The sequence below is a fragment of the Falco punctatus genome, assembly GCF_963210335.1.
Source record: "Falco punctatus genome assembly, chromosome: 3".
Lineage (NCBI taxonomy): Eukaryota > Metazoa > Chordata > Aves > Falconiformes > Falconidae > Falco > Falco punctatus.
The window spans coordinates 76583837-76605905 of NC_137582.1; the positions used below are offsets into that span (position 1 = coordinate 76583837).

Genomic DNA, 22069 nt, shown 5'->3' on the forward strand with positions numbered 1-22069 from the left:
GAGTCCCTCGGCACAAGCATGTACATCGTGTCCCCAAGGAATATTCAAGCTAAAACAGCGGACATCTGTGGTCACTTGGAATGTTCCACAATGCGTGTTTTTTGTGAGCAGTTTTGGTTTCAATAGCCCTGTTGGCTGCTCTGAGAACAAAACAAATTCCTCGGGTTTGGGGGGATCTCTCTCTATGACTTATGTTCCTGTGCAGGCTTGTGAAATGGGCCGAAGCCGGTTCAGTGGAGCATGCTGGCTGCTGCTCAGAAGTGTGCTGGGGCTCTTAGTGCACAGGCAGTTTCTGATGACCTGCCACTGCATGCTGACATTCGTGGTTGTTATTGTCATTCTCACCAGGAAGTGACAGATTTTTATGTAAGGTGCCAGGTCATTAAGTAACTCTGTCTTGGTTCAGTACCTTCATTTTTCTGCTGTAGTGGTTGGATACTGTTACAGGGAAAAGGTTTCTTATGAATTAATGACATCGAAAAATATCCTTATAAAGGAACTGTAATACACTGCACGTTTTCTTTTTCGAGCCCCATTGATCCTTCAACACTTCAGGTTTTGTTCAAGCTATATAGTTTATATAAGACTATAGCTATGTAGTTTATATAGCTATAAACTACAAATGGTGATATCTACATAAAATGACTATTTAAATAGCTGGTACAATTACAAGGCTTCTCTTCAAGAGCCATTTATTTCTATATAAGATAATACATTCTAGCTTAGAATTCAAAACATAACAATAGATGTTACTCTGCTTTATAGTTGCTTCTTTTTCAGGAGTATCAGTGAGATCTTTTTTAAGAGTTTGTATGATATTAAAAGTCTGCCATTTTTAAAACACAGATCAGGCTCTGAGTGGATCAAGATGAGCACTTCGTGCATCTTGTTGCTGATGTGAGAGTAGGAACAGCCTTGAGCACTTTCAGACTGAGGAAGAGTGTTTGTAGAAGAAACAGGAGGTGTCATGGAATTTTTAGGCTGGTGTGAAAAGAGCTAACTTAGCAAGGTTTTAATGAGGGCAAAAATCCAGCTCTGCAGTTGGTATGGCTAGCCTAACATTTCATCTCGTGCTAGTGGCCTCTTCAGGTAGAGGCATTGCCACTGCTCCTTTTCATTCAGAGGTAGCTTCAATTTACACCCTAGCTAACCTGCAGCTTCTCGAATGCATCATTAAATAGCACTTGTGTCTCTCCCAGAGGCCTGATAACTATCAGGACAAAGATAGTCACTGCATCCAGCCTCCAACAAAAATGATGGCAACATTTTATAATAAAGGGAAAGAAGTTTTTCCTCTTAAAATTGTGTTGCTTTTGTAAAACAAGTAAATGGGATACTTTACCTTTACTGGCGTGTTACAAAATACAAGTAAAGTTTATCTGAGCAGTTACAACCACTGAAACAGGAGTAGGTGTGCCCAGTGTTACTGTATCTTGGCTTTTTTTTTTTTCTATTGTTCACTTCAAAATTTGCAGCATTCAAAGGAAAATAATAACTTTTCCATCGATTTGTTGGATTAGAGAGTAAGACATATTTGGGTCTCAAACACTTTTAATCACAGTTGAGTGAAATTTTTTGTGTGGAACATTTTTCAGGATTAATTCAGACTTAGAACTTTTAAATGTTTCACATATAAAATCAGTTTCATAACTCACTTTGAAATAATTATAAACTGCTTTAGTTACAAAATTGCACAATATCTGTTCAAACAAAAGTTTGATTTTGACAATTGAAATAAATGCTTCGAAAGTCCCATCTCCTGCGCTTTTTTTAAATTGCAAAACATGAGATTCAAAAGGAGATATATAGGCTTTGAAAAATGAAACTTTTTAAAGAAACTGAAATTATCATTTCAATTCTTCCTTTGTGTGAAAATATCTGATTTACTTTCATTAGAGATTATAAAGTTGCCTTGAGAAATTTGAAGTAGCCATGAACTGGAAATATATTTGTTACCAGCTTTGCTGTTGCACACTGCTGCTTCCTGAACCCCTTGATAGTATTAGTGCATCACTTGTTATCATTTTGAGGAAACATTTTTCAGCTCCCGTGTAGTTTATACTGCTATTTTTGTTCCTGCTTTCACTGGTTTGATGAAAAGATTTAAAGCTTGTGAGTACCCTCTTATAAAGGTATTGGAGAATTGTGAGGACTACTCCTTTGGAGCAAGAATTTCAGCTAATGTATTTCAGGAGACATGAGGTAAAAATAGTGGCATTACACACATTCACACCCCTTGAGGATCTGACCATCAGATCTAGTTTTTAAATGGATCTTAACATATTTATACTTCTTATGTCAGAACTTGAATTGAAAATCGCTTTAGGTAAATAGAACTAGTAATTTTTTTCAGTTGTTAAAAGCTACCTTTGTTTGAGCAAAGTTGTCTAAGAAAAGAATAGCTAGAGCAGTCATCTACAATGAAAATTACATTGGAAGTTTCCATCACGATGTTGATTCACAGATTTCCAGATCAGACATACTGACTTCAAGATAAAAACAAGACGATTTGAACGCTTTTCTTCTCTTAACCTCCCTTTATTTGCCAGCCTAACAAGCTCAGCAAAACATCTGAAAATCTGAATGGATTGTTCTGCATTAATCTCACTGTGAATCTGAGATATAAATGACTGGCCCTATTGGAATTTGGGAAGGGGCAAGATATGAATCTTCCTGTTATCTGTACTGACTTCTTGAAATTAATGGGATCAAAAAGCAGAAAGAAAAAATGACAAAAATTGTTCCATGAGAAGTGGAACTTTATGTATAAACTTTTGGGTTATGAATTACGTATGCCGGTTATACTCTAATACTTACTTCCCATTGCTCCATCTTATGCTCTGTGACCTCCCCAAAGACTGAAAAGCACCGCCAAACTGAAGATATCGTCTGAAGGTTGTGCCATCCCAGTAGGTTCTGTTGTAGCTGGACAGCAGGTTCAGAAGTTACTGGGGAGAGTTAATGAAGTTTAAAACTTACAAGGGCATCAGAGGGAGCTGCAATTGTGAAAATTAAATATGCTTATCTTATTATGGCTTTGGAAGACTAACACGTTGCTAAGACTCAAAAAAATCAACCCAAATTTGTAGTGTTAGAGACAACATTGTGCCACTTCTGCCAGTTGTGGATGTGCCTCAGTGCATGAGCAGTCCCACTAGCAGTCAGTGGGGCTGTGGAAGTACTTAGTATCTGACTTAAGATTCGATGGCAGAATACCATTTCACAAATTCTCAATCAATACTTTCAAATTAATCTCTTAATGTTTGGCACATTTAGTATGTTTATAGCATTTGTAATACACATAGGTGTATTTAATCATAATGTGTTGCTTCAAACAAAAGCAGTAGGTAAGATGATTCATGTGTCTTTGTGCCACTCAAGCTCACAGTTGAAATGGTTTCCTCCCAAGGCCATGAAGATCTTGTATCTAGTGTTTATGCTATTTGTACTCAAGTGTTAGTTAACTCTACTGATAAATGGTTAAAGAGGAGATCCTTTTGTGTGGGTCTCCTCATTCCCGTTTCTATACTTTGCTGGAGATCTGCAAATGTGTTTAACATTCATGAGCATCTGAAACTTGTCTGAGTGTTGCTTTTTTTCTAGCAAGCCATCTTTTTCTAGCAATCCTCTTCTTGGATCAAATCCATTAGTTCATTTCCCTTGAGCTGCTCTTTCAAATGCAGAAGGATAATGTTTAATTTCAGGTAAAAACTATTTTAAACAGAGCAGGTTTCACTATTCATAAAATAGTTTTTTTGTTAAATGCATTTTTTGTAAAAGTATTTCTGACATGACTGAATTGCTGGGCTGTTATTAAAATGTTGTATTTTGGAAACAGTGACATTTCCACATGGTCTCTTACATAGGCTCTGCATTTGTAATCAGTTGCTGCTTTTATAAATGGTATGCAATGCACAGGAGGGTGAGTTCGCATATCCTTTTCTGTTCATGCACACTGGCTTGTGAACTATAAATGGAACAAAAGGATGAACTTCAATGGGCACTTGCCACTTTGCAAGATAAATATGTGTTGATGGGTTAGAACTTTGTTGATATGCCTGAAGTAGTTTAAATAAAGACTGTGCCACATGTATTTTTCTTGTTATTTTTAGAAGTCCTGCTCCAGTGCGACCTGAAACTACGCCATCAACTGGCCCTACAGAAAAGCAGGAGATTAAAGTTTCTCGTGTGAGGAAGTTAACGAGGCAGTACAGTTTGTGAGTAACGTGTAGCACTGTCTTTGTGTTTTTGCCTACTACAGCTGAAAATGAATGGGGATGCTAATTATTGCTCTAGCTATGCCTTCTGAAAGGCATGAGTGCAATTACATGATAATGATCTTATACTGATACAGTTCCTTTCATCTCTGAGAATCTTCAAGCTTTTAATACAAAATGAATTTGCCGGCCCTAAGCAGTTGCTAACCCTCAGCACTGCAGGCCTTCTGCCTTTTTCTGAGTTTATAGGTTAGGAATTAAAAAGCTCTTTTCTGCATGAAAAGTCGAAGACCTGGTGTGAGCTGGAGCAAGCTGCTGTGTCTGCTTCATTACAACCCCATTTGCAAAATGAGGAAAATAGTCCTGAGTTGTTGGGTGGTCAAGCTGTGCTGTCAGCCATTATTTCTCAGAAAGTGTGCTCTCTCTCTCTCTCTCTCATTTTGTCATATGCGGAAATTACTGGCTGTAGCTGTAGCAGCTCAGCAAAGTCCCTTAGATCTGGTAAGAGTGATCTGTGATGTGTGCCTATAGGGCTTTGGCATCCCATTTACACATATTTCATCCGATTTGAGAGTCTCTAGAGATGTGAGGTACTGAAGAGATGTGGAAATAAGTTTGTTGATTTGTCATTCATATGAAAGGACAGGCAAAGCCACCAGAAACGAGGGAAAAAAAGGGATAATGTCAGCATAAACTAATTAGTACAAGAACGCCAATACCATAATGAAGAAAAAAATATGTATGCTTTCTACATGGAATGGCAACTGTTAGTCCCTCCAGCAATTTAACATTCTAGCATCACTAAATATATAGCAACATTAGCAAAAGTTTTTCTTCTCTCCAGAAAGATTCTAATGAATTTCAATATGTAATTATTTTCTGTCTCACTATTAAGAACACTGGCTTTTGTTATGGAAAAAAAGTAACAATCTGCATCACGAAACCCAAGAAATTATTCAGGAGAAGAAACAGAAGAATGAATCAAATTGAAACTAAGAGGAAAATGAGTAATTAGCCAAACTGGTGTTTGTCCAAGAGACCAAGGCTGACATACAGGAACACACAGCCACAGCTTGGTCAGCAGACCACATAACATTCTGTCTTTTACTATGATACATAGAATCATAAAATTGGTTGGAAATAGATTGGAAAAAAAACTTTAAGATCATTGAGTCCAACTATTAACCTAGCACTTCCAAGTCCACCACTAAACCATGTCCCTAAGTGCCACATCTAAATGTCTATTAAATACCTCCAAGGATGGGGACTCAATCACTTCCCTGGGCAGCCTGTTCCAGGGCTTGACTACTTTCTGTGAAGAAATTTTTCCTACTACAGGAGATGGGAATTGTCAATTCAAGCTTGGAAGAGAACTCAGTTTCCCTTACTGTTTGCTAATCCTGAAGGTAATGTGTGACAGGGAACTTGGCAGCATTTGGTAGGAGAAGTTTCCTAAGGCCTGAATGAACCTGCTCACTCACTCTGCCTAGCATAGTTCAGACAGCAGTACGCTTTTCTTGAACAAAACACCACTTCTACGTCTTTTTCTACAAGCCAGGGGAAGGAAATCTCCTACATATTTCAAGATGCATCTGATTTTTCAGAATTTTGTATAATGCAGGGACCTGTAGATAGCAGTCAGCAAAGGAAAAGGCTGTGACATTGAGAAGAACCAATTATTTGATGCTCTTCATATAGCAGGTAATGAAGGGGATGCAGCGGTTGATCCTATTCTTTGAAGACACTGATGTGTAAGGACAGGCAAGAATTAATGTTCTACTGCAGGTATAATCACAGGTTTTGTACACACACTTGGAAAAGTTTTTGATTTAAGTTTTAACCTAAACAGGTTGTTAAACCTGGTCCTCAAATACTGCTACATGGCAAATGTAGCTACTGAGAAATCAGTTTGTAAGAATCTGGATGAAAAAAATTGCTCTTGGGTAGGTTACTGCTGGAGAGGGTGTGTTTACCATTAAATAGAAGGTAACAACCAAAGGAGAGGTATAGGTAATAGGACATCAAATAATGAAAATAGGTACCTCAGGGGGTCATCCCTGAAGCGATAGCATAATCAGCTATTACTAGATCGTTCTTGTCTGAGAAAGTGTTTAGTTAACCTGTTCTTAAAGGGCAAAGAGAAAATCCTTGGACCAGAGACCAACACTTCCCTTTTCTGTACGTGAACAGTCGGCTGGTCCCCCAGAGCTGCTGAGCACCTGCAGAACAAGTGGCCCCATGCACTGAGGGAAGGAGGAGAGGGTAAATGAAAATGGGTGAGAGGTTGTCCTCGAGAGAAGGGAAACAATGCCAGGGGCCACTGCGAGTAACAATACCACATATAATTCAGTAGTGTGTGGGCAGAGGAGAATGTGAGAAGGCAAGAGCTGAAATGATGAACAGTGCGGTGGGAGGCAAGTAGAATGGAAAGGAGACTAGAGGCAGGGTCATGTGGTGGAAAAGGCAGTGGTGTTGATACACACACAGAGAGAAGCAACATTTAAACAGTATATTTTTAAAAAATTATGTATTCAGGAGTGAATTCTCAATTTTTGATTGTGATTTTTGAGGAACCAGTTCTGAGCATGCCTTGCCCCCATGTGGATTTTCAGTTGTCCGGTGTTAGTCATGAGGAACAGCACATAAACACATCTAACCAAACTTGTCACCTATGCTATGCTCGTGTGTAGGGCTGAAGAGTCATTAGTCAAAAATACAGGCTGTGATATTTTTTAAATTTTTTTTTTTTGCAGACCCAAATTCTATGCAATTATCTTGTGTCTGGAATGCAAATACAGGAAGTGCAAAGAAACAGTGATGGAGTATTGTGAAAGAAATATAGTGAGAAAGGCCAATTCTCAGTCTTATAGCTAGCATGCTAATAGCTTCATGACTGAGAAGACTGGACCCCAACCCTTAGCTTTGGATCACAGACACTAAGAAGCCTTTCTGAACTGGCAAATTCTCAACAGTTTTCCACTTCATTGTATGCAACAGAGCAGCTTTACCCAGCAAGGATACCGGTGTGTTCCAGCTGAGAGAGGGGAACAAGGACTGATAAAATGTCAGCTACAATGTTTCTGAGAGATTAACTAGGTCAACAGCCCAACTCTGGCTTGTTGCATTAATAAAACATCTAATGAACAGGTCCAAAAGATTTTGCATTTTCTTTCCAGCATAAAAACAGTGTGTTGTACATGCTCTGGTGCTGAATTCTATCCTTATTCAGAAGAAGTAAAAAACGAAGTTGGAAAAGATAACATTAATCACCATAGCTTTATATCATAATAAAAAACCCCATCGCTATCACCCAAACAACCTACCCTAAGGCTGTGTACCCTGTATGTCACGTAGTTGCCGTACCATGTGGCCCAGGCATGCTGTCTTCAAGTAGCACTAAACCAAGTACTGTTCAGTTCTGGAAATGTCTGTTATACTGGCATGGCAGGCTTCTGTGCACTGTGACTACCTAACTGGTAGTTAAAATTGATGCCATTTTATGAGAAGTATTTTTTCTCACCATTTTTTCCCTCTCTTTAAACTGTCAAGCTGTAGCCTTTCCTTTTAACACATCAGTCCCGGTAATAAAGATTCTGTAGGCCGAATTGTGACTCTTTTTACCTCTATGCAATTGCAATTAGCAATTGGAAATATTCTTGACTCAGGGCTGATTGATCCCAATCATTTGTAGTCAATGGGACTCTACAAAAGTAAATGAAGATATAATATTCTCTATTGGCCTTCATTTAGTGGTGACAGTAGGTGAGACAAAAGAGCTCAGCTTGATGGCCTAGAGCCCAAGGGAAGCATGCAATCTGGTTTTAAATAAAATATTTTCTTTGTAAATGGAATAAATGGGACATGAAAAAGATAGCCTCACAAGAATGTTTCTAAAGAGCTCATTTTGGGAGTCAATCAAAGTCCTTTAAAAACAGTTTGAAAACAATAGCATAGACTAGCTGCGTAATAGGCATCAAATCTTCCATTGGTCTAAAGCCAATGAAGCAGTCAGTCCCATGGATGAATTGAACCAGATCTGTTCTTATCAATACTGCCAGCCTCTGCAGAAAAGAATGAAGTACAGTAATATCAAATAAGTTCATTTATGTATATATCCATACTTCATAGAAACACTGCTTGCACATCATACCCGTAAGATTTCCATTTGCAGATGGGAGTTACCTAGCCAATCCACTTCTATGGAATATTTAAAGCTTAAAAATCTAATTTACTTGAAAAGTTAGTTTCATTACAGATGGAAGAATAAATAGAACTCATTGCAAAGTACTACAGCTGACAGGTTACCAGGGCCTCCTCCAGCACAAGTACTGTCAAAGTCCAGTGACATATTCTAGTGAGAAGATCTGTCTGCTTTTATCAACTGCAGTGATGAAGATGACCTTCCTCCAGCACTGGCAGCAGCGGCAGCATCGACACCTGTGTCTTCAGCATCTCCTGGGTCACAGAAAACTTGTACGCCACAGACATCAGAAGGACAAACACAGGTTTCACCTGGTGGCAAGGTAATACACAAAGAAATCAGCTTATTTCTGTTGAGAGAGTATTCAGGAGGGGACAGAGGGAGTTGCAGATAACATGTTCTCCTCGGGTGGAGTAAGTCCACGTTTAGTAGTTTTTAATGCAGAGTTGCAGTAATACATTTAACCTGTTGTGTAAGAAATGTTTAGAGCCTGCTCCAAGGCCCAACTAAAATCAGTAACAGTTTCTCATCAACATTAGGGGGCACTGGATCTGGATTCAGTTAATGTTTACCTTGGTTTCAAAGGTGCATAATTTTGTTGTCTGTCTTTCCTGAATAGCCATCCTTAAAAAACATGATGGGAAATTTGAAATACATTTGGCAATCTATGCTTTAATGAATTAAAAAAAGCCCAACCAAACAACAAACAGAATTACAGAAATTAAATGTTTTTTTTTCAATGCTGGGTTTCTTCTTTGCCCTTAGAGTTCCACAGATGCTGGAAGTACCTTTGCTTTGGAGCCAGGTGACCTCCTGATGGATTTCACAGAGGCCACACCTATGGTAAATAGTTTCAGTTTGCAACCAGGAAAATTTAACAGTTTTTAATAATTTTTCTGCAGCTAAGAGAATGAGATACTGTGCAATGTGTTGGATAGTGCACAGGAATGACATAATTTTCCTTGATATTGAATGCATCCTTCAAACTCAGCTCAGTATCTCTGAAAATCAGTCCACATGAACAATGATCTTCTGTATGCTTTTTTTTTTATTGTTGGATAACTTCTCATTTCTCTCTCCTACCTGGGTATCTCTACACCTTGTTGCACTGGTTTCAGGAGCTTCTTTGTCCTTTTAACGTAGGTTCCTAATGTGATCACAGATTGCTTTTGGGAGTTGTCTGAAAAGTCCCTTCTTCTCCCCACAAGTTTTCTTCAGACTTACCCACTAGACAATCCAAAGACGTGTACCTGCACTTCCACGTTTCATTAGCATATTCCTTTGCTTCACTTTAAGGCAAAATAGTCTATAACGTGTTTATTATTAACTTCTTTTTTTTAGAGGAACGTGTTTTGTTTGTTTGTTTTCTTAAAAGCCAAGGAGAGATGCAGGTCCCACTGAAGTCAAAATGCTCTCCACTTCAGTGATCCCAGGATTTCATCTCTGATTCCAAGCAGATTACTTGAGGGATCGCAGTATGATCCTTAACTTTCTCCAAGTCATCCTGCACTGCAAATAGCTCTAATGCCAGATAGCTCCTCTGCTGTCCAAAGCCATTTTTGCTGTCTTCTACAAACCATGTTTAAAGCACATAAAAAGCACAACAGGGAAAGTACTATGTTTTTGGCATAAAGACTCGTATTAAGATACATTAAGAGTATTCTGTCCTGGGCATTGCTTTCACTACATCGTTAGGTCCTTGTTTACAGTATTAGAAAGGCGTTGTGGGGCTGTACCTTTTGCTTCACAGATGGTAAGGTACCTGTCTGTAAATAACTGCTTGTGTCCTGTTACCACTGGGTAAGAGATGTGGCTTCCCCTGCAGGTCTGATGAAGCGAAGGCTTACCCCTCCTAGGCCTCTCCCTACTTCAAAAAAGGGATGTGGATATTCAGCTGTGGTTTTTTTTGTTTCAGAGGCAGGTTGAGGTGGGCACAGGGTGTACTATGCCTAAAGACTTGCTGCTGTAGATGGGAAGACATGTTTGACGTAGGGGACTGGGCAGAAGCTAGGGAGCAGCTGAGACTGTGCCTGGTATACCGCAGTTCGGGAATGGACACCCCTCCCTAGAAGGACAGCGAGATCTGCAAAGCTGTCCTCTCATGTGTAGTTTCAAGCCTGTGGAATTGTTTCTTCACAGAGTCCTTGAGGGCACTTGGTGGTCCTTCTATAACTTCAGAGGTTCAATAAGCATGTTCATCACCTTCCACCAAAGTGCTAATAGATTTCTTATTCTAAAAAACATTATACCGTATCTTCCTGTGTTAATCAGAATTTTTTAAAATGAGGCATGGAGGCTTAAGCAACTGACCTGCTCTAGGCAACATAGGATTGGTTTTTTTGTTTCCATTAATAGAAGTCAGCATTACACACTTTTCCTTTTCCAGCTGAGAATACAAGTTTTTTTCCCTAAATATTTTACCTAATCATGCTTTCCCCTCCCCTACCCCACCGTCCGCTGACATAATTTATCATGCTGTATGTTCATAAACTAACCTTCCATGACTTTCTTGGGTTTAATATTTTGGAGAGCATGTACTGCACAGCATCAATCAGCCCTCATTGTTTTGTTTAACATCTATAAAGGTCAGCTTGTTCTCTACAGAGCAGTTATTGTTTACAGACCTTTCTCTGCAATTTCACTGGCTGCAGGCTGCTCTCCATTGAAGTTTGAATAAAAAGTTTACTCTTCAGGTGGAGAGGCTCCAAACAAAGGCAAGCTAAGGGGAAATGTGTAACTTTGAGTCAGTCTGATTACTTAATAATAGGGTCAAGATCATGTACAGCTTAACATCGTGCTGCTGTCGTTGGTGGTAGTGTGCTGGTTTTACATGCTATGACCTGGCCCTTGGGGTATTGCTTGTTTGTTGCACCCATTTGTTTCACGTTCAGTGACAGGTACAATATAACAGGTGTCATTCACGCCACTGGATTTGGGGTATTTGCCTGAGGTGATAGTGTTGGAAATTCAGGTTTCTACACAGTCAGGGGGTTTCCTGCAGAGGGGTGTTAAAACAGCTGTCTTTGTCATCTGGACTAGATGACAAGAGACAAGGCACATAAATTAGACACCTAAAATCAACTTTTTTTTTCTTTTTTTTTTTTTCGTCATGATATACGCTGCCAAATTTCCCCAGTTCACTGGAGAGCTGTTAATCTGAAGCAGTTTCAGTCTTCCTCCCTTCTCTTCTATAATTTTACTGGTAGAGAGTGATTAATAGTCACTGACTCAACTGCATGATCTCTGTTGTTCAGTGTCTAATCAATGATGCTTCTTGATGGCCTTGGGTTTTATCCATGTTTTTCTGCTGTTGCCCATATAGTGGAAGCTTTAATACATGCTGAGAGTTACAGTTAGAATTGGAGCTCACAAAACCAAATTAACTTATAAAAATGGAAAGATTAGTGAATGGGTTGGATTAATAGGATTCATTCAGGCTGCCGTGCAGGGATCAGAGCCGTCAAATTTGTCTACTCAGTCAGCCTGGAGGAGCTACTGTGATACATACACAAGAACCATCTGATCTATAATGGTCACTTAGTCATCAATACTTAGACTGCCAGTAACAGCAGAGCAATTGATGATTTCAGAAAAAAATTATTTCAGGAAATAACTTTGCAGAAGAAATAATGTACATTTACTAAAGAAAATTGCCTAGAAAGAAAGGTGCCTTTTTGTGCTCTGCACTTCTCAAACCATGTGGTTTATTCACATTCCATTTTTCAAGTATATCTTACAATTAGTTGACTACAATGCATTACTTGTTGTCCTTAAAATTGTTGTAACATGTGCAGAAGAAAATCTCTATGTTTTTATACCACTCCATTGTGACTTTGAGCACTGTACCTGGCTTGTATATAAACAAGATTTAATCCCTCCTGCTTCTATGTTTCAGAAAAGAAATAGATTTTTTTTAAAAAAATACAGAATTATATATGAAGAATTGTAGTAACCCGTTATGAGCATCTTTATTGTGGTTTATAAAAAATAGTTTTATCAGTGTAGTAGGGTCTTTCTGCCAGCCCCCATACCCCTTGTGTTTCTAGCTTTTATGGAACTGGAAATCAGAGCTTGAGCTTCAAGCTATTCTGTTCCAGATTACAATCAGTGTGATTTGTGACATGGGTATGAATGCAGAGCTGTCTTGTTTAATTACAGAAAGCTCAGTCCTACCACCCTAAATGAATGTAACAGCTGCTACACCATGCTGACAAATATCTTCTCAACCAAAAGAGACAGTGTGCAAACTTTGGCTTGACCTAATGGAATAGGAAAAAAGAAATAAGAATGAACAGTTCTGTATATAAAATGTAGCTATTCCTAAACTGGGACTAAAGTTTATAATGCAAAGTGTGTGGTCTAGGACTAAATCATGATCACATCTGAAGAGATATCAGAGAGCACTGATTTACAGCTGGCTATGTACTTGCGAACTATAGGTGTTCTTTTTTCACCCTCTATCAAGTCAATAAATTTCTAGAGCTTCACCTGCCATCTATTGGTGGAAAACAGGAAGTAGAAAATTATTTTCCTTTTCAAAACGAGATAAAACACTTAAGAGGTATAAATTATTGGTATGATAATTTTAAAATGAAAAATAAATGGTCTTCAGTGTAAAACTAGATATTTTTATTTAAGATGAGTTGGAAACTAATATTTCTATTTCAGTGGCAGCATTACTAGCCTATGCAATTCTATTCATTGAAAGCGATCTCACTGAGTCTGAAAGAGTACAGAATTTGATGCATTAATATCTACTATTTTGGAAACAAAGTGAAGGTAACCAGGTCAAAAGCCAGTCATCTCATGGTGAAGTTCTGAGAAGTATTAGTATCTTTATGGAGGCAATAAAACATCCTTGCAAACTCTCATTAGATAGTTAGAGCGAGCAAGGGGTAGCGAATAGCGGAGAATGGGTAAGGAACCTTTTCATGCCACTCCCCTTTAACATTTGTTATATTTATAAAGAAAAGTTGATGGGATTTTTAGTTGCTAAATTTTTATGATGGTTTTGCAAGGTTGCAATAAGCCAAAGAGTAGGAAATGAGTTCAGTATTTCTTGCTTTCATTCTAAAGAATTGTTCACTTACTGTGCAACGCAATTTTTCAGTGAAAGACAAGCAAACATATCAAACTCTAATACTTCCATAACAAGTCCTTTTCATATTGAATTCTAAGAAAAAGTGGCTGTAATGGAATTCAAGACTAATATTTGGTAAGAGCATTAGATAGCATGTATTTCCTGTCTAACTGGCTGAAAGTATTTATCAGCTATCTCTGCATGCCCCAAAAGTCTTTAAAACATCTCAGTCAGAGATGAATTTATAAATGCTTTATTTATGGTGAACTACATACTGAAGATAAAATAGGTCTTCTTCATAAACTTATGAAGGCTGTGTGATATATATTTAAGAATTAAAAGCTTTCTACTTCTACTTCTTCGTAACAAGAAAATATATTTTTCCTTAGTACAAGGTGTATTGGGAACAGTAACCATGACCTGGATTCAAAGCAGAATGTTCAAAAATGCTATTTTCCAAGCCAGCTTCTCAGTTAACTGTATTTGCACATTCAAGCTGATATGCAATGGCCCATTATGAGCAAAGGAATTTGCACAAAAAAGCAGTCTGTTTGTTATACATACCATTAAGAACCAAAACAAGTAAGCAACGTGTCAAATGTGCATTTATTCCCAGTTTCAAGTTCACACCCTTTAACTCCATATTAAACTAAGAAAAAACAAAGAGCAGCAATTGCTTTAAGCAAACAACTCTCATGCAAAAATCTTGTAGCAATAGGCAATAAATCTAGTTCCATATGAACTAAAGGAAAAATTTACTAAATTTACTAATGTTCCAAAAGACCATTTTTTTTTGCTGCAAGAAAAGGGCTACAACCAGATAAGAACACAATTCAAAGGGGTGCACTGTAATGCCCAGTCAAACTGAGTACGAGACATTTGACTGAAGGTTTGCAACAAGTGCTCGGTGCTGCATGCTGTGCAAGGCTCCTGGGAGCACACAGTCTGAATCAAGCAAATACAAATTACCTGAGCATCATTTAGGTTATATAAAGCATGCTAATAACTAAAGAGGGGACATAGCACATTTAAAAACAGTCATGGCACTTGGGCAGCCAGAATATTGGGTGAATACATTTTGGACTGGGCTTTCACACTCCCTGGTAGCTGCACAGATTAAAGCATTATAAATAGGACTTACAACTAATATGTGTCTTTGCATGTTCAAGCACAGGGCTTTATTGGTGGATGTCAGTCTCATAAGCTGTCTGTTGAATTACTAATGTGCAACATAACTGAGTGTCAGGCTCAGAGACTGCCTCTTGGATCTTATTTAATCATTCACTAAAAAAATGTAAAACTCCTTTGACTGCTACGCAGCTATTTGGGAATTTGCTCTCATTCATCCATTATAGAAGGACACACAGAGTCAGTGAAGAAACAAAATGAGAGAATGCTAAAAGATGAACTGTAAATATCTAGATTTACTTTTTATTTTGCCTCTAAGTGATTTAAATTCATTGGCTCAACTAATGTATTTTCCCCGTTATGTGTATGCTGAGCAGAAGAACTCAGTGTGTTCTATAGATGTGTGACAGATGATTCAACACTTGCCTATTTCTTTAACTTACTGAAAGTGAATTCTGCAAGAAATAAAAAGATCCGCAAAGTGAAATCTATTGCTGACTTTGCACCAGTGGACACTGTGATAAATTGGATATGATGTGTACATGAGCAAGAGAAAGTACTGAAAAGATGGGAAGGTGTTAAGTGGAAAAAAGTGCAGGCATGTGATGGTGCACTGTGCCTACTTTATATCTTCTAATTCACTGCTTTTAAATAATGAATGGCCCACCAGCTAACTTTTTATAAAACTTGAGATGAAGTTAAGGGTGGAATGTCAGAAGGTAGTCTGGATCAAAAGCCTTTCCCTGGAGAGGTGATAAATTCTGCCACGTACAATTATTTTTAGTCACCTTTGTACATTTTAAAATGCTGTCTTAACCATCCTCTGGCATTCCGTGTGCCTGCCCCATGCCTGTAGAAATTATAAAATAAGCAAATGCCTATCCATAAATCCAGTTTCTGCCAGATCTTGCAAGCAGAGCTGGTCCTGGATCTTAAAACTTTGGCTGGACTCCATAGCAGGCCTGCCACATGGTGGGAGCTCATTTGGGAAGTCATTTACACTGCAGCACTGGTGGGTCTTCTACCACCTGTGTGCCTGCAGGGAGATAGAGCCAGGGAAAGAGCTTAGAGAATGGCTACTGCTCTGTAACTAAAGCCTGTGAGATTGTTGAATAGTGGTGGGATGTATGCTGTGTCTATACAGTGGGTGGTTTGATGGCCATTTAACAGACTTGCCTATGAAGCTGGAGGACTGAGGTTGTGGTTTCACAGCTGACCATGTAGATCTTTCTGTAGATGGGTACTGGATGGTTTCATCTGTCCCAGCTTCCTTAGTGGGGCTGTGACAGGAGCTGGATCACTGATCCAGCTGAACACTAACCCCACAAACAAAATTTTTTAGCTTTAGGTCAAATCATCTGTGAAACCACAGGGTTTCACAGGTGGTTCTCCTGAGGACTCTGGGAGTGATAAAGAACATTTGCAAGCAGTGTAGTTCCTGGAGTAGTACTCCAGACTGGGGTCTACTTTGCCTGTTGAAGTAACTTTAAAATGAAGTTTGATCAGTTTAAGAGAGGGAGTCTATCTGACTGCAATAACAGTGACTTGAGGCCAACCGACAGGCAAGATCCTAGGGAGATTGCTCCCTAACAATGCAGAGCATCTGAAACTGCCAAACACCTTAGACAGGGCAGTGCAAGACTGTGTGCTTCTCTTTTCATGTAAAAAGTGCAATAACCATTTCTAGTCCAAAGCTTTTCTAAGTGCCTCTGAAGTGATACAGATTGGCGTCACTTCAGCAGTGCTTAGGAAAGTTAGAAAACTTGAGGATCATAAACATTATTGTAGCTTAAAAAAAAATAAATAGAAAATGCTACCTGCAATCCCTTTCTCCTACCTCCTCATCAAAAACTTGATCATTCCGTGACAGCAGCAGCTTCTCTTTTGCTTGAAAATAACATCAGAGAAAATGAAGGAGATCAAGAAAATGCAAGCAAACAGATTTTAAGCTGGCTGACATCTACCTCCTGCTGGAAGCTGAGAAGGCAAATCTTTAGCAAATCCCTGCATATTGTAAATCGTGTGATATGTTCAATCATACTTCTGCTTCATATATTTTTTTTATTTCAGATTATTGCTTTACTTTTCAAATGAATGTTTAATGTCCTTAGCAGCCGTAAGCAGATGTAACATCTGCCTAAGTAGAATAAAAGTGAGTAGACAGGGCTTTTCAGACATAGACCATCAACTTTTGGATGTACTGGCAGAGTTTCCTTTTCCTGTCTACAATAATCAGTGTAATAGAAAAATGTTCAGCTTCTGTGCAAAAGCCTACTTGAAACTAGATATATCTCTTTATATTTACTCTCAATGAGACAAGTATAGTGATGAAGCTATTACGTCTCAAAGTCTTTTGATAAAGGCATATTAATCACCTTTCCTTTGGCCTGAGAAGTACATAATTCCTTTTGTCTCAGCAGCTATGAAGTTCATAATCTCTCTTTCTCACTGTGATCAGTAACAATTGCATTTAGACTCCAGTGAGTAACTCTTGTGTTTGTTTTCTTTCCAACCCACTAATGAATTGATATATGTGTAATTCTAATTCACATTTTTCCAGTGTGATAGCAAGTGTGATGTAAACTGCTTGGCTGTTCTGTGGAATTTCAACTGAATGCCTCCAAGCTCCAACAGAAAATGGAAACATCTGCTTCCCGAGCTGTTTTTTAAGTGGCTGGGTGACTCAACTTGTAAAACCAGCAAAAAAGAGCAAGTAAACTTTCTTTTCATTTGCCACTCAATTGAATAATCAGAACTGATAGGAAACTTCTTTTTTTTCTCTTCTTCTTTTTCTTCTTTGATTAAAGTAAAATCTGGTTGATCTGCATTTTCTTTCAAAAGCCTGTACTTTGGAAGACATCCTGAACCAGGTGTCCAAGAGTGGTAAGAATGGTAGAGAGAAGGATCAGACCAGTTTGCAATGTTTTCATTTTAGCAGTTGTGAAGTCTTTTAGTTTCAAGTAATGTCTGTTAATTAATATCAGTGAGCTCATGTTTCCAAACAAAATGTCCTTTCTAAAGTAGGCACTAAAAACTCTTCTAACAAAATGCTGAGTGGAACCCTTTTAAAATATGGGAGGTTTTAAGGATAGAGAAAATTGTATCAGCACCAATTCTTTTGTAAGACATTCAGTTTGAATAACTAGGCATTTTTTGATGAGAATTCTGAAGCATTTCCAGTAGCAGTCTCTTCTGATGAACCGCAAGTGGTGCATAAGTGACCAGAGATCTTCTCTCATGGCTTATCTACTGATTCATCCTCTGCTTTTTACTGTTATCATAACAGTGGGATCATTCCCTACTGAAGCACAATAATTATTTAATTTGTTGTAGTCTGCCTGCTACTAGCAAGCAAGAACGAAAGAGAGACCTAGCCATTGGCTTGTGAGATTTATATCAGGACAGATCTTTTGCTTTGACTCTGTACAGAGCCTAGTACAAGTCTTAGAACCTGGAGGAATTACAGTAGTAGAAATAACTAGTAAATTAAACTGATAAATTGAAGTTTGCATAAATCTCAGCATGTCTGTAGTAATCCCACAGTTTCTGTGCCATGTCCCAAATATTGTAGATCATAGAGGAAAATTGCAATTTAATTGTGGAAGGAAGAAAACAGAAGTGGCTTAATTCCAGCTGTCCTGCTTTCAGCTGTGACAGAGTTAACTTTCTTCTTAGTGGCTAGTACAGTGCTGTGTTTTGCCTCTGGTGTGAGGACAATGCTGACAGCACACTGATGGGTTTGGTTGTTGCTGGGTGATGTTTATACTAAATCAAGGACTTTTCAGTTTCTTGGGCCCTGCCAGTGAGAGGGCTGGAGGGGCACAAGAAATTGGGAGGGGGCACAGCCAGGACAGGTGACCCGAACTAGCCAAAGAGGTATTCTGTACCACATGACATCATCCTGGGTATATAAACTAAGGGAGGAAGAAGGAAGGGGGGGACATTTGGCATTATGGCGTTTGTCTTCCCGAGTAACCGTTACGTGTGATGGAGCCCGGCTTTCCTGGGGATGGCCGAACATCTGCCTGCCCATGGGAAGTGGCGAATGAATTCATTGCTTTGCTTTGCTTGCATGAGTGGCTTCTGCTTTCCCTATTTGTTCTTACCTCAACCCTTGAGTTGTACATTCCTTTCTGATCCTGAGCAAGCAGCTGCGTGGGGCTTGGTTGACAGCCGGGGTTAAACCACGACACCAGCTAATCATGGTAACTGGATTGAAAACTACTGAATGCAGCAGAAAGGGTCCTCTTCTGTTCATTACCCTTCATTTGAAAAACAAAATGCTAAACTGTTTTCTGCTGAGCAAGAAAATTTCTATGTAGGTAGATGTCCTGTACATCCAATTTAAACGTGATGACTAGAGAACAGTACTTGCATACTTATTAGAGTTATTCCTTGCAGTTTGGCCACAAAACCATCGCTATGGCAGAACTGTGAATTTATGGCTTCCTTTATGGCATGGCATTCATCTCATGTTCAGCAAGCGAACCCCACCCCACCTCCCCAGAGGAACAGCCAGTGGGTTCAGGAAAATGAACCTCTACAAAAGTAATTTAGCAAGTTAATGTCATTTATTGTTCCTCTGCCGAAAAGTTGGCTAGAGTCTTGCAAGTGCTCTGATGCTGTGGAACATCACCTGGACAGTTCTGGCAAAGTGCCAGGTATTACCAGGGTGGATTTTGATGAAGAAGCTGCCCATGCCATCTGGCGCATGCACCAAGCCATGTGCATGTGCTCTGCTGAGAACCCTGTTGGCAGTGCTGGAGATGGGAAATTGTGTGCCAAGTACAGTGGGCTTCTGACCACCTGAATTTATGCAAAATTTGGCACTCATGCTGTATCTGAGTCAAGGAAACTGTCAAAATCAATAACCATGAAGCTCAAGTGCTCACATCCACATAGAGTCCATGTGTTTGTGTCAGTGGCTGAGCTGCCCAGACCTCAGTCAAAGCTTGTTCTCTTCAAAATGCCTGTGGCCAGCAGAGCCCATGTTTGTGTGTGCTTCTAAAGTCATTTTGTCCTTCAGATCTCTCCTGTCTTGCTGCTACTGGTTTGGAAAAGGGTTGCAGAAACTGTGCTTTCTCCTTCCTCCCTCACCAAGAACAGGGACTGAGGCAGTGTGGTTAAAGGCTTTTCTTCACATCTACAGTGTGGTTGAAGTGGGCATACTCCTGCACCAAGAACAGTTAGTTCCCAAGATCTTGGAGAGCACACTGAGAAAGCAGCAGGCACAGGATTACAAAACAACAAAACAAAACAAAAAAAACACCACCGACAGCAACAAAAAACCCCACAATCAAAACCCAACAACAAATTAGAATGACCCTCCAACAAGAAAACCAGGTATCCCAGGTCATAGCTTTCATCTATTCCAGGGCTCTTGAGGAGAAAGTTAAAATTAATTGCTGCGAGCCCCCTCATTGTTCCCCTGTTATGAAGTTGACAGGACCAGTTTCTGCTCCTGTTACATTTTAGAAAGTGTTAAAAGGTTTTTCTGAATCAAATGAGTTAACTATAATCTTCCCAGGAACCGTAACGTCAGCAGAGGTTGCCAGACAACAGTGTGTTTTGGCCTCCTCCATCACCACATGGTGCTGGGAAGGGGCCTTGGAGGCAGCAGTGCTGGAAACGTGCCTTGCAGGAAATCCCCAGCTCCCAGGTTGGCTTCCCTGTGAGCTCCTGCTGGGATGGGCAGGAAGTCACTGACTGGGGACCAGGATCTGCCTGTGACATTTTATTCACAGTGTATTTCTTCCCCTGAAGAAGTGCCACAAGCAGGCCTCCAGGGAGAGGACTGTCATCGTTTGGCCTCTCTCCCATTTCCCTTTTCTTCTCCCCTTCACTGCAGTATTATAGTCTTCAGTCACTTTCATAGAGATGTCTTTAATAATGGATCCCCTGGATCCTTTTCCCAATAAACAAATCATGGGGAAGCAGAGCTCTGCTCAAATGGTGGAGCAGCCTTCTGGCATCGAAACCGCTGTTGTTCCTGGACCAAGCAGAAGAGTTCTGTACGTTTCCTGTCAGTCCAAGAGAGAAATTTCTGCTGTAACTAAGGATGGGTGAGAGTGGGCTATGTGCTAATAGCCCTAATCAATTGGGATTATCACTTGGGATTATCCCTTGGTTGGGACTAATCTCTGAGTACAGTATCTCTGAGTACACTATCCAGATTAGGAGACTGGCTCTTAAGGTAGCATCCCTATTTGTTCTTGAAAAGATGAAAATAAGCTGGGAAAAGTAACAATACATTTACTTTGATATTGGATTGCTTTAATGAGGGACTTGACAGACACAGAACCATTTAATGAGTTTCATGGCACCAAACTGGCAAAATATTACAATGCAGGTGTTTGAATCTGTAAATGTATGTGCCTAATGAGCTCTTGTGTTGGAACACAACAAGATTTTACTTGCAGTTAATACAGACTCTGTGTTTTTTCAGTGCTTGGTGGCTGGCAATATGAATGATGCCATAGCCAAGGGTGTGAGGTTATGAATAAATAGATTTCTATACATAACATTTATCACAAAAGATTTACTACATATGGGATTGGATTTGTTCATGCATGACTCTTAAATCAAGCAAAACATTGATCCTTCTAGACTTCCAGCTTCTACTGGAGTTGGTCTTACTGATAAGATCAAATAGTTTTGTATCTACTACATGTAAAGAAGCAGTGTTCTGTTTCCATGATGCGTGTTGGAAAGGGTGGCATATTGTCATGGGAAAGGATTATTGTCATATAGAAGCTTAATTCAGAGCAGAATTTTAGCATAGTGAGACTGGCAAACTGCAGCACAGCGCAGCAGTCTGCACTCATATGTGCATTTAGGAGACCCTAATCCATGAGAGGTCACAAAAATTTGTGGGCACATACATAGATTAAGGCTGCAGTAGTCACTTGGACTAGTCACATGCTGAAGTTGAAAATATGCTCGTGTCCTTCTGAATAGATATATAAGTAGTGCACCCGTTTGTAATTTTAACACTTTTTCTGCAGCTCCACTGACTATAATCTACCTGTGCTATTCTTTTCCTTTAGAATAATGAGCTGTATAAACTCCTGGGGATTTTGGCAGAGCTCAATAGCCCAGAAAAATAGGACGGAAAATTAATGCAAAGTATTTCTTGCTATCCTGACATTCAAGGAGACTGTGACTGGTTGAGCTCCTGGACACTTAAGGACTTTCAGGCAGCTTTTGCTGTTACACAAGTAGAGATTGATTACAGTAGAAAGCCAAACTATTTGTTTGTGTTGGGCAGGGTCAAGCAGTGCACTGTTTGCGTCAATCTCTCGTAACTTTTCAACAGAGGAATGTGATCCTGATGCTTTTTGAAAAAGTGCAGCAATGTCATGTGGTTATTAGCCTTTGTTGAAATGTCCCAGGGTTTGAAGTCTCTGTGTTAATAAGGCACGGTGAACCAACAGTTACTGGATA

The 22069-nt window shown here is 39.4% G+C and overlaps 1 protein-coding gene across 3 annotated transcripts in view; it reads left to right on the top strand.

Annotated features, from left to right (window-relative positions):
- The window catches only part of EPB41L4B (erythrocyte membrane protein band 4.1 like 4B), a 194664-nt gene that overhangs the window by 135599 nt on the left and 36996 nt on the right, over positions 1–22069 (top strand). For all 3 annotated transcript variants that reach the window (XM_080380005.1, XM_080380002.1, XM_080380003.1), the window contains exons 20-22: positions 4113–4217; positions 8605–8740; positions 9184–9261. In XM_080380005.1, coding sequence (XP_080236131.1) covers positions 4113–4217; positions 8605–8740; positions 9184–9261 — 319 coding nt within the window. The remainder of the gene's footprint in view (positions 1–4112; positions 4218–8604; positions 8741–9183; positions 9262–22069) is intronic.